At 35.6% G+C, this 13,977-nt stretch overlaps 1 protein-coding gene across 3 annotated transcripts in view; it reads right to left on the reverse strand.

The window, feature by feature from the left end:
- Positions 1-1,062: 1,062 nt before the first annotated feature.
- PDCD10 (programmed cell death 10) overlaps positions 1,063-13,977 on the reverse strand; it is a 44,213-nt gene continuing 31,298 nt past the window's right edge. For all 3 annotated transcript variants that reach the window (XM_043874324.1, XM_043874325.1, XM_043874326.1), the window contains 5 exons: positions 13,111-13,228; positions 11,397-11,523; positions 6,026-6,104; positions 5,642-5,724; positions 1,063-2,130 (listed from right to left, as the gene is read on the reverse strand). In XM_043874324.1, the coding sequence (XP_043730259.1) occupies positions 2,049-2,130; positions 5,642-5,724; positions 6,026-6,104; positions 11,397-11,523; positions 13,111-13,228 (489 nt within the window). In that variant the 3' untranslated portion in view covers positions 1,063-2,048. The remainder of the gene's footprint in view (positions 2,131-5,641; positions 5,725-6,025; positions 6,105-11,396; positions 11,524-13,110; positions 13,229-13,977) is intronic.

Here is a 13,977-nt window from a genome sequence, read left to right on the forward strand (position 1 = left end):
CAAATAAAAGGAGACCTCTTTAAATAAATTTAGATTTATGAAAAAGACTTATCACAATGTCTCATTTCCTGCTATGTCAGCTTGGTCAAGGAAACTATTCTAAACACTGCATTTTTGGCAGTGTATGAAGTACAGTTCAGTGAAAAGAGTGTGGAATCTGGAGACAAATGTTGAATTCAAATCCTGTCTCTGGCAATTACCAGTTTTGTAACTGAAGCTCTCTTAGCCAGTTTCCTCAACTGCAAGGCAAATATGACAAAGTCACAGGACTACAAAGAGAATTGTAAGAAATGGATGAGTCTAGAAAAACGCTTGATACAGAGGTGCTCAACAAAGGTCTCCTTTCTTCCTTCCCTCGGGAGCCACTTTTCTGTTCTCTGGAGTTGTATCTGACTCCCTGATTCCAAAACACAAACCACTAAGATCATGTAAGAAACTGAATTATCCTGAGACTAAATCTCCTTTCTGGAGGTAAATTTCATGAAAACAGAAAAACGGGATATATTGCATAGTAGAATAAAAAGATAAAAGAAAATTAAAAAAAAAAAAAGATGAGCTGAGGCATGACTGGTTAACAGGTGAGTTCTCTTAAGGAGGGAAAGACAACAGGAAGAAAGATAGTACTCATTCACGTTAGAAAAGTCTGCTGCTCAATGAAAAGAAAAGCAGTATTTTTTTTCTTCATGTATTCACAAGTGTTTTGCAAATCACCATTCATCTGCTTCCAAGAGTGAAAAACAGCTTATGCCTAAAATACACAGTATTAAAATCACCAATTATATGTGTTTTACTAGCTAAGTATCACTGAAGAAAAAAATCAGTATGTCTCTAAGTTATGATATTTCATTCAATTGTCTATCAGTTTTTTTGCTTTCCTACACATTTCCTGTTTACATCTAAGTGGATGATTTCCTTTTGTATTGCTAATGACAGTAATTTTTTAAAAATCTACTTTCTAAAATGGGGGGAAATTTTTAAAGAATAATTAAATTGCATTATAGCAAAAAATTGATATTGTCAACAGAAATTAAACATTTAAAATCTTTATAAAAGATAAACAAATTCTGATTTTTTCCTTTATTTTATCATAATTGAAAAATGAAATCACTTAACATGAATACTTGATACATAATTTCCTTAGAATTTCTCTACGGTGAACCAAAACTGTACATATTTAAAGAGTGTATATAATATTATTAACACTCATGACAATTTCAAACCAACTAGCATTGGTATAGCTTCAAATTACTATTAGTTGTGGCTATTTATGGAAAAAAGGCGCAAAGCTTATTAGGGCCCAGCATACCAGAAAGACTTAATCTTACATAGTCACAGAGCTCAAAAATGGCAGTAGAATGTGAAGACACTATAAACCGCCATCTGCTTCTCATAAGTCTCTTAAAACAAAGGTTGGAAAAATACTCAGTACCTCAAATATAGTAACTAACAAAAATATCTCCATCAACTACTTTTTGCCCAGAGTGATTAAGGACAAAAAAATAGGAATTCTTGTTGCTTTATTATCTGATAAACTGCTAATAAGCTCCCCTTAGAAGTTCTTTAGACATTACACCAAGTCTTCTTGGTCTTCTGATCATATATATATTCACATATATATATGCATTTTTTCAAGTAAAGAAATGTTTAACAGATGTAAACTATTTATTGAATATTTGCCACCAAATATTGTTAAATACATTATCTTGCAGCATATCGCTTTCAAGTTAAAATGTCAGAAACAAACACCAATATTTACAATTCTTTTAAGGAATGTTATATAATGACACATTAAGGCGTAAATTCTTTTGGCTTATAATTCTTAAAAGAATGATAATAGCAAAAGTGATGCAAAATCTTCAGTGTGAGATTATGATTAAGCTACATTTTACAAAAATATGGTGTAAGATGGCAATAATCCCATTCAACATCCTGGATTATTAGATCCCTACAGGAGGGACTGATAATTTATACAGTCAAACTTTAAAATTTACAGATAAAGGCAGTCCAATACTGCCACTGAGAAGTACATCTCTTAACATATACAACTCTCAGGCCACAGTTTTGAAGGTCTGAAGTATCAAGTTGGTTTGATGAATTAGTCGGTTGGCACTTATGAACACATTTATTGCCCTGTTTCAAAAAAAAAAAAAAAAGAAAAGAATAAGCATTAATTTTATCCAAAAAATTAATTCTTTAAAAATATTTATACTTAAAATGCCAAACTAGCAGCAGCAATACAATCAATTTAGGACCAACAACAACAAAAAAGGCAAGTTAGTACTGAGTAGCAACGTTTATCCCAACTTGGAAGTTAAGTGTCCTGCATCATTGGAAACTATCTAGGAGTTACTGCCCCCTAGTGGTCCTGGCTGCAATAAGGTGTTGGTGGGCTGCTAATGATGGGGGGGTGCCTCAACAACCAGAGTGCATTTTATAGGAGTTCATTTTACAGGTCGAACATGTAACTGGCCAAAGAGGAGGATTCGAATGTAGTCTCCAGCTGTGGTTTCACACAAGTTATCAAAATAAGACCTGCTAAAATACCATATTCAGTCTCAAAATCTCAATGAGATGATACTTGGGAAAAGGTTCATTACTTTGATTCATCCCTATCCTTACCTTCCTTCAAAAACAAAATAATTGAATTACTTTTAGAATTAATAAACTTTTAAAATAAAATAATCATGTGGTTTCAATATTTAAGAGTTGACAATGTGTAAAAATATGTTCTTAAAAATTACTTCGTTCTGAACCACATTCTATCAGCCCATCCTCATGCGATCTGGAGCACAGAGATGATGCTTAGTCCCCCTGCGTGGCCTTATCAGTTTTCAGGAGCATAGCTAAAGCTTGTACAATCACCCCTCAGTATCACACAAGGACTGGTTCCAGGAGTCCCCTCAGAAACTAGAATCTGTGGATGCTCAAGTCCCTTATATAAAATGGTGTAGTATCTGTACATAACCTAGGCACATCCTCTGATATACTTTAAATTATCTCGAGATTACTTGTTATTCCTAATACAGTGTAAATGCAATGTAAATAGATGAAGTACAATATAAATGCCATGAAACTTTCTGGAATTTCTTTCTCCAAAAATTTTCAACTGGTTGAATCCAAGGATTTGGAATTTCCCAGGTGGCTCAGTCGGAGAAGGCAATGGCACTCACTCCAGTCCTCTTGCCTGGAAAATCCCATGGACGGAGGAGCCTGGTAGGCTGCAGTCCATGGGGTCGCTAAGAGTCAGACACGACTGAGCGACTTCACTTTCACATTTCACTTCATGCGTTGGAGAAGGAAATGCCAACCCACTCCAGTGTTCTTGCCTGGAGAATCCCAGGGACGGGGGAGCCTGGTGGGCTGCCGTCTATGGGGTCGCACAGAGTCGGACACGACTGAAGCGACTCAGCAGCAGCAGCAGCAGGTGGCTCAGTGGTAAAGAACCCGCCTGCAATGCAGGAGATGCTGGCTTGATCTCTGGGTTGGGAAGAACCCCTTCTCCTGAGGAGAAGGCTACCCACCCCAGCATTCTGGCCTGGGAAATCCCGTGGACAGAGGAGCCTGGAGGGCTACAGTCCACGGGGGGCAAAAGAGTTGGACACTGAGTGACTAAACAATAACAAAGGGATTTGGAACCTGTGGATATGAAGAGCTGACAGTATCATTATCTTAGGCATTCCTCAACAAAGGGGGCCTAGGAAAAATTAAATGAATCAATGCAAGTTCATCCTCCTATTGAAAAATGGCTCAAAGATCAGGCTCTATTAATAATTTTCAACTCTGAGGACACAGGGAGAAAACTTGTGGTATGTTATTCATATGCAAACAATGGTAATTTTAAAAAGCTGCTGAAGGGAGAAAAAGTAGTAGCAGGGAGCCTGAATAATCCGTATGCCTGTTTAAGCTCTTAGAAATAACTTTGGGACCAAGGACAAAGATTTTTAAAAACTGAACCCAAGTGATTCTACTGTACAAACAGGGATGAGAGTAAATAATTTCACATTAATCAAAGTTATGCTCTAAATGAATTTCTACCTTTTAATGTGCTTATCCCATGTTGTTCTTAATTAATCAGTATCATAAATAATCTCCTTAATGCAAATTATTCTTTTAATGTGCTTTTTGGTTATTTGGACTTAGCAGAGGAGACCAAGGAAAAACAGGTGTAAGTTTATTTTCAGAACACACCTGCCAGCTTCTTAAACTAAATCAACAAGGTACGTTTTCCTTCACACAACCTGAACGGCAGCATTAAACAACACAAAATCATTAACAATATTTAGCACAACATCTTTAATTTATAATAAAATGGAAATATTTCAATCTGTTTGAACTATTAAAAATGGCTGAAAATCATTATACCACTCTAATGTATTTTATTACTTTTTAATATTACTACAATAATACTGTAACAATTTGACATGGATGTTAGGATCTTAAAATGTCAGCGGTGGGACAGGATGTTAAAGCTCCCTGCCAACTATATCTGAAATAATCACGATTTATTCTTCTGCTTCAAGCATTGATAGAAAATGGTCTTGTCCACAAAATTCTATTTGAGGTACAAAGAATTCTCTATAAAGTATGAGGCTGCAGAAGACATAGCCTTTGGATCAGTTTATACATCGTATGTATGTATATGTGTATGATACATAAGTCACATAGTATTTCTTGGTTTTCTAGAATGTTCTGTAGCCAAGTGTATGTAAATTTTAAAATAATATCTAATTTACTTTTTTAGTATACTTTCTGTCTTACAGAAAGCCTCTCTTCTATGACAGTGGATTACAACCTTTTGTGGCTCTTTAAAAACACATGAAGCACTTTTAAAAAACACCTTAACCCTGGCCCCACTCAAGCCAATGGAATCAGAAGCTCTGGAGGTGGGGTCGAGGCACTGGGATTTTAAAACACTGAATACAAGTGATATTAATGTGCAAAAAGGATTGAGAACCACTGTTTTAACTATAGTACAACAGTTCTTAACAGAACTGTCGCATTCATATCATCTAGAAATTTCTTAGAAATGTTAATTCCTGGGCCCATCCTAGACCGACAGAATCAGAAACTCTGGACCCAAAAACATTTTGTCTATAACCAAGCCCTCCAGACGACTCTGAAGCTGTTCAAGTTTGAGAATCACTGCTTCAGGGGTTGGTAAAGTAGCCCAGTAAGCCAAATCTCACTACTGTACGGCCTGGAAGCTAGGGATACTTTTACATTTTTAAACAGTAAAAATTTTTTAAAAATCAAAGTAATGAGACAGTTGAAAATTATTCAATTCAGTGTCTATAAAGTAAGTTTTTATTAGAACACAGCCACAGAAATGCTCACTTGTCTCCATATTGTCCACAGCTGCTTCCGCGCTACAGCGGCAGAGGTGAGGCGCTATGGCTGCAACAAGCTCGCCACGTTAAAACATCTGCCACCGGGCCCTTTTCAGAAAAAGTCTGCAACTGCAGCTCCAGACTACCGTCATGGCTGGATTATCAAACACCCCCTTTCCATTTTTAACAGTCTATCTTAGTAGTTGGCTTAAGTATTAACAATATAGTAGAAGAGTTAAATATATATGGTTTCAGTATCATAGAAAGCCACATAATTTTACAATTTTAAAAGGGGGATAAATGATAATACTTACTTGCCATCTTTAAAATAGGTTTTCAGAGTATCACTGAAACTTTTAGAGTACTTTACGAATTCTTTCTTTTGGTGTTCAAGTGCCTACAAACATCAAAAATAATAAGGAAAAAAAAAACAAGTAAGAAAAGAGAAATAACACAAAAGCCAAAGTCAGGGACAGAAGATTACACAGAATTAAGAATACACCTTATATTATAGATAATCAGTTTTAGGAGTATTCACTTAAATACACGTTTAACAGCACATTCAAATTCAAGGACAAATCCAGTCATTAATGATACAAAACCATTTTCAATAATTCAACAGTCATATTATTCAATAAAACAACTAGATGTAAACCAACATCTAGGGTGGCAGCTTGTAAGGTTTCTACTAAACTTACCCTGCGGTTCTGGTATTGATATTTCTTGAAGACATTGTTTACTGTATCAAGAAGTTCTTTTATTGCACTAGCTATATCCCTGTTGGGTGAGGAAAGAAAGGATCTTCTTAAAATCAGTTTCATTTGAAAGAAGTCTCCATACACAGCTATGTTTAAGAATCACTATACTTAATTACCATGTGAACACTGTATCAAGTCAAATATTTGACTGGCTGGTTAAGTGGGGGATTTTTAGCCTGTATCCTCCTGTGATCCCAGCTACTCCTGCACTGCTGAGGAAACACTACACAACTAACACCAACTTCCCCAGATCATTTTCATTTTATTCAGCATTACCTACTCATTTAAGAGAGACCTCTGACTCTCATATTTTCCTGTTGTGACTTTTCCTTTCTCATGTAGGTGAATTTGAGCAACTGTATTATTCACTTTTGCTATCTCATGAACAATTATATGAAATTTTGCTATTACATGTAACTCACTCCTGTATTTAAAACATTTCAAATTATAGACCTGATAGTTTCGATGTTTAAAATATTTCCTCCTCAGATGTAGCTATTCTCCCTTAAGACACATTTATCTAGCCTCCTCTCTAACAACCATGTATTCTCCTCTTTCAAATCTTTGTGTCACTATTTTCCTTAGAAAATATATTTATATTTCTGGGAGAGACAAAATCAGAATATTCTTCTACCTTAACCTTTCCAACAATCATCCTTTGACTGCACGTGCATCACCATTTCTCTCCCCTTTCTAAAGAGAGAAGAAATCAATCATTCTCATTTGAGTTGACTTTTCTTCCTATCCCTGTTATCATTTTTAAAAATTCTCATCTTTTCTATCTATGCCCTTTTCAATTTCCGTGTTCTAACTTCACAGCAATATTCTAGCAAACTGAACTTATTGTAAATTCTGCATTCTCAAACAGCCTCTCAGTCTCTAAGGCAAACCTTCTCTTTTTCATATCCATTCTCTTAGCTGTTAACTGCTACAAACTTTTGCTGTTCAAATGCAATGCAAGTGTAAAGATACGAATTAGTAAAACATCAATATATACTACCCAAAACACAACCTTTTATTACCTACCTTTTAATCACAAATGTCAGATTTTAGTTATTTCATACTTAAAACATTTCAGCTAAACTATTTAAAGAAAACCTAAAAGCTCTGTGTCCAGATTTTTCTGTGTGTTTCACAGTTTATTTTTAGTAAATAAGCATATGGAAATTCTAAAAATTACAAATATAAAGGCTTTTGGTATAAAAAAGCATTTTAGCTTATTCTGCAGTAGTAATGACCTTCTAATTCAATATTTCAATAAATATTTCCTTATTACCTCTTGTAAGTCATACATCGGTAACAGGTTGAAACATTAAAACATTAGATATTCAAAAAGGACAATAAATTTACATAGAAATTATACCCATCCACTCTCTTTTTTTGACCTCTAGTAATAACAATTTTTAGTTACATTAACTGTTCCTTTATGTTTTCAGGGAAGCTGTATCCCTGTACTGCTGTGACAGGCATTAAGCCCCCTACTGCTTAATGATGGTGTCATACAACCATCCTATTATGTGAGAAAAATGACAATTTCAACAAATTAAAAAATGTCCAATCTCTGGATATGGAAGATTCTTCAAACCCACAATAAGCTTATTCAAAAGGAATACAATAAAGCAAATTACAGTAATCAGACAGCTGTTTATAGACAACCATATTCTGTAGTGTACCTTATGGAATATTGGGAATCTGTCTGTTCTTCAAAAGAGAAGAAACTTCCCACATGATTCTGCTGATGAACCAGGTTTGGAAACTATTGTTTGGGAACTCAGAACCTAGAGCTGAAGTTTGATCCACTATTTGCCACAGAGCTTTATAAAGACCAAGATTGTCTGTCCCTAGGCCTGGCCTTCTCTAAAATAATCTGCAGCAATTTATGTCAAATATTAGATGATCTGTATGTACACAGAACAGCATCTTCATTTACGGCACTAAGGTTCGCGCCAGAGAAGGTAGTTAACTACTTGAGGGTTTGTGTCCTAAAGAGAAAATACCAGCACACACACACACAAAATACTTCAGACAATTAAATAAAAAACTGAGGAAAACCTGAGGGGTAAAACAATTGTAGTGCATCCCTGGGTTGGGAAGGGGAGAAGCGCATGGCAACACACTCCAGTATTCTTGTCTGGAGAATCCCCATGAACAGAGGAGCCTGTCAGGCTGCAGTCTACGGGGTCGCAAAGAGCTGGACACAACTGAGCGACTAAGCACAGGCAGAGTTTGGAGTTAATGAATTCAGCAATGAGAGACATATAGGATGGCAGAGTAGGAAGGAATTTTAGCAACTTGCATGTATTTAGTGGGACAACTTTGGGGAAACATATATGCTGAAAAGGGCAAGAGGCATCAGAAGAAATGTAATACTTACAAAAAAATTGCATGGGACAGTAGAACTTCTGGCACCCAAATCTGTGTAATTATGTTTACACAAACATACTGCAGGAAGGAAATTCCTGTGCTGTATGTTCAATTTGGTCTAGACTGGACACCCTGGAAAAGCTATTTTGAGGCCATCATCAAAACCAACCCTTACAAACCCTCACCTATGAATATTCAAATATAGATAAGGGTAAAGAGATAAATGCAGAGATTTCTGGACTATGAAATCCAGTTTCCACTAGTTATCCATTAATTGGAAAGTATCCTAAGAACTAATTTCATAAAGTATTTGCATAAGCTCAAATGTAGTCAAACAGAAACATTAATCAAGTCATTTTTCCTATCCAACTTCATAGAGGGAAAAGACAAATCTTATTTCACAATGCTTTATGTGCTGTGATGCGAGGTTCTGTGCCAGGCACTGTCTACCATTTTAAACTCACAACTGTTACCCTCATCTTCACAGGAAGAAACTAGTCACAGAAGCTAAGCAACTTGCCAAGGTCACAAAGCAAGATGTTGCAAAGTCAAACCTAGGTTTGCTGGTATATACAAAAATATCTGGATATTTGTCATCTGACAAGAGTACTTTCTCATACAGCATTTTGGACAGTGCTAAGACAGTAAGTATTTGATACAGGTATATTGAAAAGTATTGTTAAAATAATGAGAGAAGAGGATATTCACCTTAAATATGAGAAAGTAAAATAATAACTGCACAATATGTTGTGCTTGAAGGATAAACTGTTTTTATTTCGGCTCAATTTTATCCACTAATTTGTCAAACAATTAATAGCAGTAACAATATATATCAAAATTTACCTACATGTGTCAGTGATACAAATAGCCATAGCCATCCATGCTAATACACACAGGGTTAAATTTCAGTCTTAGAAACAATACATATTATCAACAAAATTTCCATGGCAAGTGATCCCTCTTAAAATGGATACAAAATAAATTTTAATTCAGTTGTGCGGAGCACACTCCAGAAAACAGAACTGAAATACTATTATTGCCCCGCAAATGAGACTGAGACAAGACCCTAATTCAGCCTCTGTCCATGACTAAGGACAAGACTCAGAGACCCTTGACCTCAACTTCCTTATGATTAAAATGTGGCTGGTAATAAAGAAGTTTTCAAACTCCCTCTCTTTAGAGTAACAATGGGTTTAGCAGAGATGAGTCCAGGAGTCCTTGAAGTGGAAAGAGGGTATCAAAATAGCAGGCTGAGGGTTCTGGGTGTACCATCTCACTCCCAACTTCAACCACAACACTATTCTCCCTCTTACCTACCGACATCCAATACACAGGATGCCCTTTACCAGGCCTCTTCCAAACAGCAGAAACATTCTTTTTTTCAATCACCTGATTAGATCGACATTATGAATCTCTATGATTGGAAAGCACCAGAGAAGTCCTTGGAGTCAGTCTGCTTAGGTTCAAACCAGGTTATATAATGCAGCATATGATTATCAAAATAAATTATATTATTTGAAAATTCTAGAAATAAGTGTTTAAACAGTTGTGTTTGAGATCACTGACAATTATGCTTTTACAGGCCAAACATGTTCACTTTATACAAAACTGAAAATAAAAATCTGTAATAAAAACAACTAAGGAAAGCTGAGGCTTTCCAATAAAAGTAAAATATTTACCTTAAGGTTTTAGTCTTTGTGACATGGACTTGACTAGTCAATGGAGTCTTTTGTACTCTCCGATACTCAATCAGAGGACCAAAAAGAACACGGTCATTCCTTGATAGTTGAGTTGGTACCTATTACCATTATTTTCTAAAATGGGTCACACTCCTCCCTCTATCCCAACAAAATGTAGCCAGTCAGCTAAAATATAATTTTGCTATGTGAATTACAGAGAACACTCTTCCTGTAAGATGTATGGTAATATTTATTCCAGGGGAGCCTCCTTCAGTTCTTGAAAGATGTAATGTTATGATGCAGCTTCTTCCAGAAAAAGATTTGTGCTAAATCCTTCCTTTCTAGCAATATTTTTTTTTAAAAGTCTGGTTCCAATAGTGCTTACCTGCTTTTTTTAAACTTATTTTAATTGGAAGATAATTGCTTTACAGTGCTGTGTTGGTTTCTGCCATACAACAACATGAGTCAGTCACATGTAGACATTTGTCCCCTCCTTCTTGAACCTCCCTCCCACTCCTCCTTTCTAGCAATTTCTACTTGTTTCACCAAAAGGTTGCACTGATAGTCCCACTAGTTATTCCCAGTTCTTTGGTCTACCCATTGAGGTGGAAGAAAATTATCAGACTCTTTAGTTTAAAAACACTCATCTAGAAATTACATTTGGAGCTCCCCTCTGATTCCTCCACCCTCTCACCGCTGAGCATGCCCCCGGGGGGAGGTACTGGTGTCCCTGTTCGAGAAGAACCCTTCTTGCTGCTGCCCATCAGCAGGCTTCTTGCTGAAGTGAACTGTGTCAGCTCAATTTCTTCCACTCTGCATCCCAAATGCAAGGATTTTGGGAGGTTCACAATTTGGTCAGTATTAGAAAGTGCTATTTACAACTAAGAGTACTTCATTATATAAGCTAATAACATGAACTATTTCTGAAATAAAAAACAGTATTGGTATCCTTTGTTATCAATCTCAACTACCCTCTTCACTTTAATCTGACATTTACACTCTTCCACTTCTTATGAAGTTCAAACTGCATTCTAGTTTATGTACATTCCATTCTCTGCTTTTAAATGAAACATTCTAAAATATTTTACTGTACTCAGAAGCCAGAGGCAGTTTAGAAATTAATAAAAAAATATAGCAATTTTCAGATTTTTTATTTCAAATTAATATTTCAACTTAACATTAATGTCATACCACAGTAAAATATCTAAAATGAGTGGCCCTTTTGAAGTACTTAAAAAAGAAGAAGAACCAAACCAAAAGCTGCTTACTTGATTGTCTGCAGAAACCTCACTCTGTCGTTGATCTCATCTGGGATCTTACTGAGAATCTGTTTAAGTGCTCGTGCCTTTTCATTTAGGTCCTGGAATTCTGGCTCTGGTCGTTCAATCATATACTCTGATGAAATAAATACGTAGTAAAAAACACCATGCAGCTTACTGCCAAATTCAAGTCTAAGAATTTCCAATGTGTTGGTCAAGGAGGTGAGTGGGAAGATAAAAGGCTAGAAAACTAGGAAGAACAAGGTTACAAAGCAGAATTCATTACAGTTTAACTTAGTTCAGTAATTGTATTAGGGCTCCCTCCAAGTAAAATATCAGAAGATAAAAAAATGAACATTTTCAATATGGGATAAATGGAAATTCCATGAAATCTTAGAAATAAATAAAATTTAAAAGGAAGGCTTACTCAAAATTTTCAGGCCTCTCAACTTACATTTCACAAAGAACATTTAGTAAGTAATGACATCTATAACAAATACAGTGGCAATATATATCTGCCAATGGTGAATATGAGTTTAATGAAAGAAACCTCTACATTGAACATACAATGGCTCATTACATCAAAACTCCAAACCTACTGAACTCTTCAGCACATTCTTGAAATCTCACTTAAAACAAAAATACCACCATAGAAAGTCCAACATAAGGCTTGGCATCACAAAACAGCAACTTTGGTAAGGAAGTTTAGTCAGATGCAGCAAAGGCAAAAACTTTACAACCAGATTCACTGTAGACTTGGAAACATTACAACTCTACCAACTCGTCAATACAACCTGGCCTGAGAGGCTGTAAGTGCTCAATCCAGAATAATAATGTGGACTTTCTCATAATTTACAGAATCAGTTAAAATAACTATTTTTGTTCTCCCTTAATAAACACATGAGAAATTATACCTCTATGTTTTTCTAAGTTAGAGGGAAAATGACTACTAAATTTAAGTGAAACCCATGGCTTCCTAGGTGGCTCAGTGGTAATGAATCTGCCTGATAATGTAGGAAATGCAGTAGACAATGGGTTCGAACACTGGGTCAGGAAGATCCCCTGGAGAAGGAGATGGCAACCCACTCCAGTATTCTTGCCTGGAGAATCCCATGGACAGAGGAGCCTGGCGGGCTACAGTCCATGGGGTTGCAGAGTTGGACATGACTTAGCGACCAAGCACACATACATTTCTAATTATTTAAAAAAGCAAAAACATGAAAAGAGGCCAAAAGGATGATTAGTAATATTGTTCTCTCAAATCTGTATTTGAAAAGAAAAACAAAAAAACCCCACAAACATGCTATACTAAAGTTTAAAAAGAAGAAACTCATTACTTTCAAACTGGTATCTGCATAAAGTCAACACAATAATAAAACCACCATTCCAAAGAGCTTCTCTCTTCATTAAACTAGAACTCATCAAACATATTAATTAATAGGGGGAAAAAATAAACCATGTAGCATAAACAAATGCTTTACTTCTAGTAACTCAATCTGACAAAAAATAAAAAGAATTACATTTCTATTTTATATGGGTTCCTCCCTGCCTCCCCCCATTTTCATTTCAAAATAATAACAATAACACTAACAGTAAGAGGGAAGGGAGGAGAAGGGGAAGGGGAGAGGAAGGGAGGGGAGGAGCAACTTTTATCAAATAAGAAAGATTTGGAGGAAGAGCTTTTCAATATCTGTAAGAAAACTAAACAAGACTTTCTGATTACCTTCTACATCATCAGCTGCCATTCGAAGAAGGGATTCTGTGAAGTTGACTTCTACACTTTTTTTCTCTAAAATTTTCATAATTATGTCTTGTGTGAGTCCCGGATTTTCTTTTTCAGCCTATAAGAAAGAGAAAGCTAGTTTTGAAATACAGAAACTGAATCATTATTTTAAAGCCAAAACCTAACCATTCAGAATCTCCTGGGACCTCCTTAAACTGATCAACTTACATATAAGGGCAGAAATCTTTGCAAAGCAAGCGTCGTGATGCCATTCACTTATATGTGGGGAGAGTTTGTGCATCCATAAATTACTACAGTCATGATCCAAACTTCCATCTGAACATAATGTATTTAACATTTCCTACTTCTCACTTATACTCACTTGCAATAAAACTAATAACAAACATAGAAATAAAGAGTAAATATATGTACATGTATATATATATAGATAGGTTTTCAATTACTTTTTTCAATAGTTTAAAGACACTGAAGATTTTTAGCTCTTTTTCATTAAGCAGTATTTCAACTTGAAGATCAAAGAGTAACTCATCTCACCAATTTCTTTGCTGCAGATTCTCTGCATTTAAATTAGCAGACTATCAGGAAAAACAAACAAACAAAAAAACAGGATTCATTTTGGAGGTTTTATTGAAGCTATATGATCCCTTAACTACATTCTCACACAATGATTTTCATTTCCTACTTTATTTTTGCAGCAAGAATATTTCCTTCACTAGCTTTCAGAAAACCATTAATCCTTTTACTACCTCCTAAGCTTGTTTCACTAATGAGTTTGCACTGATTCTGTTACTTACGTTCCCTAGGGCACTAAAATCTTCTCGTCATTTCAAGAATGAACATAAAAAG

Source organism: Cervus elaphus, chromosome 19, assembly GCF_910594005.1.
Source record: "Cervus elaphus chromosome 19, mCerEla1.1, whole genome shotgun sequence".
NCBI lineage: Eukaryota > Metazoa > Chordata > Mammalia > Artiodactyla > Cervidae > Cervus > Cervus elaphus.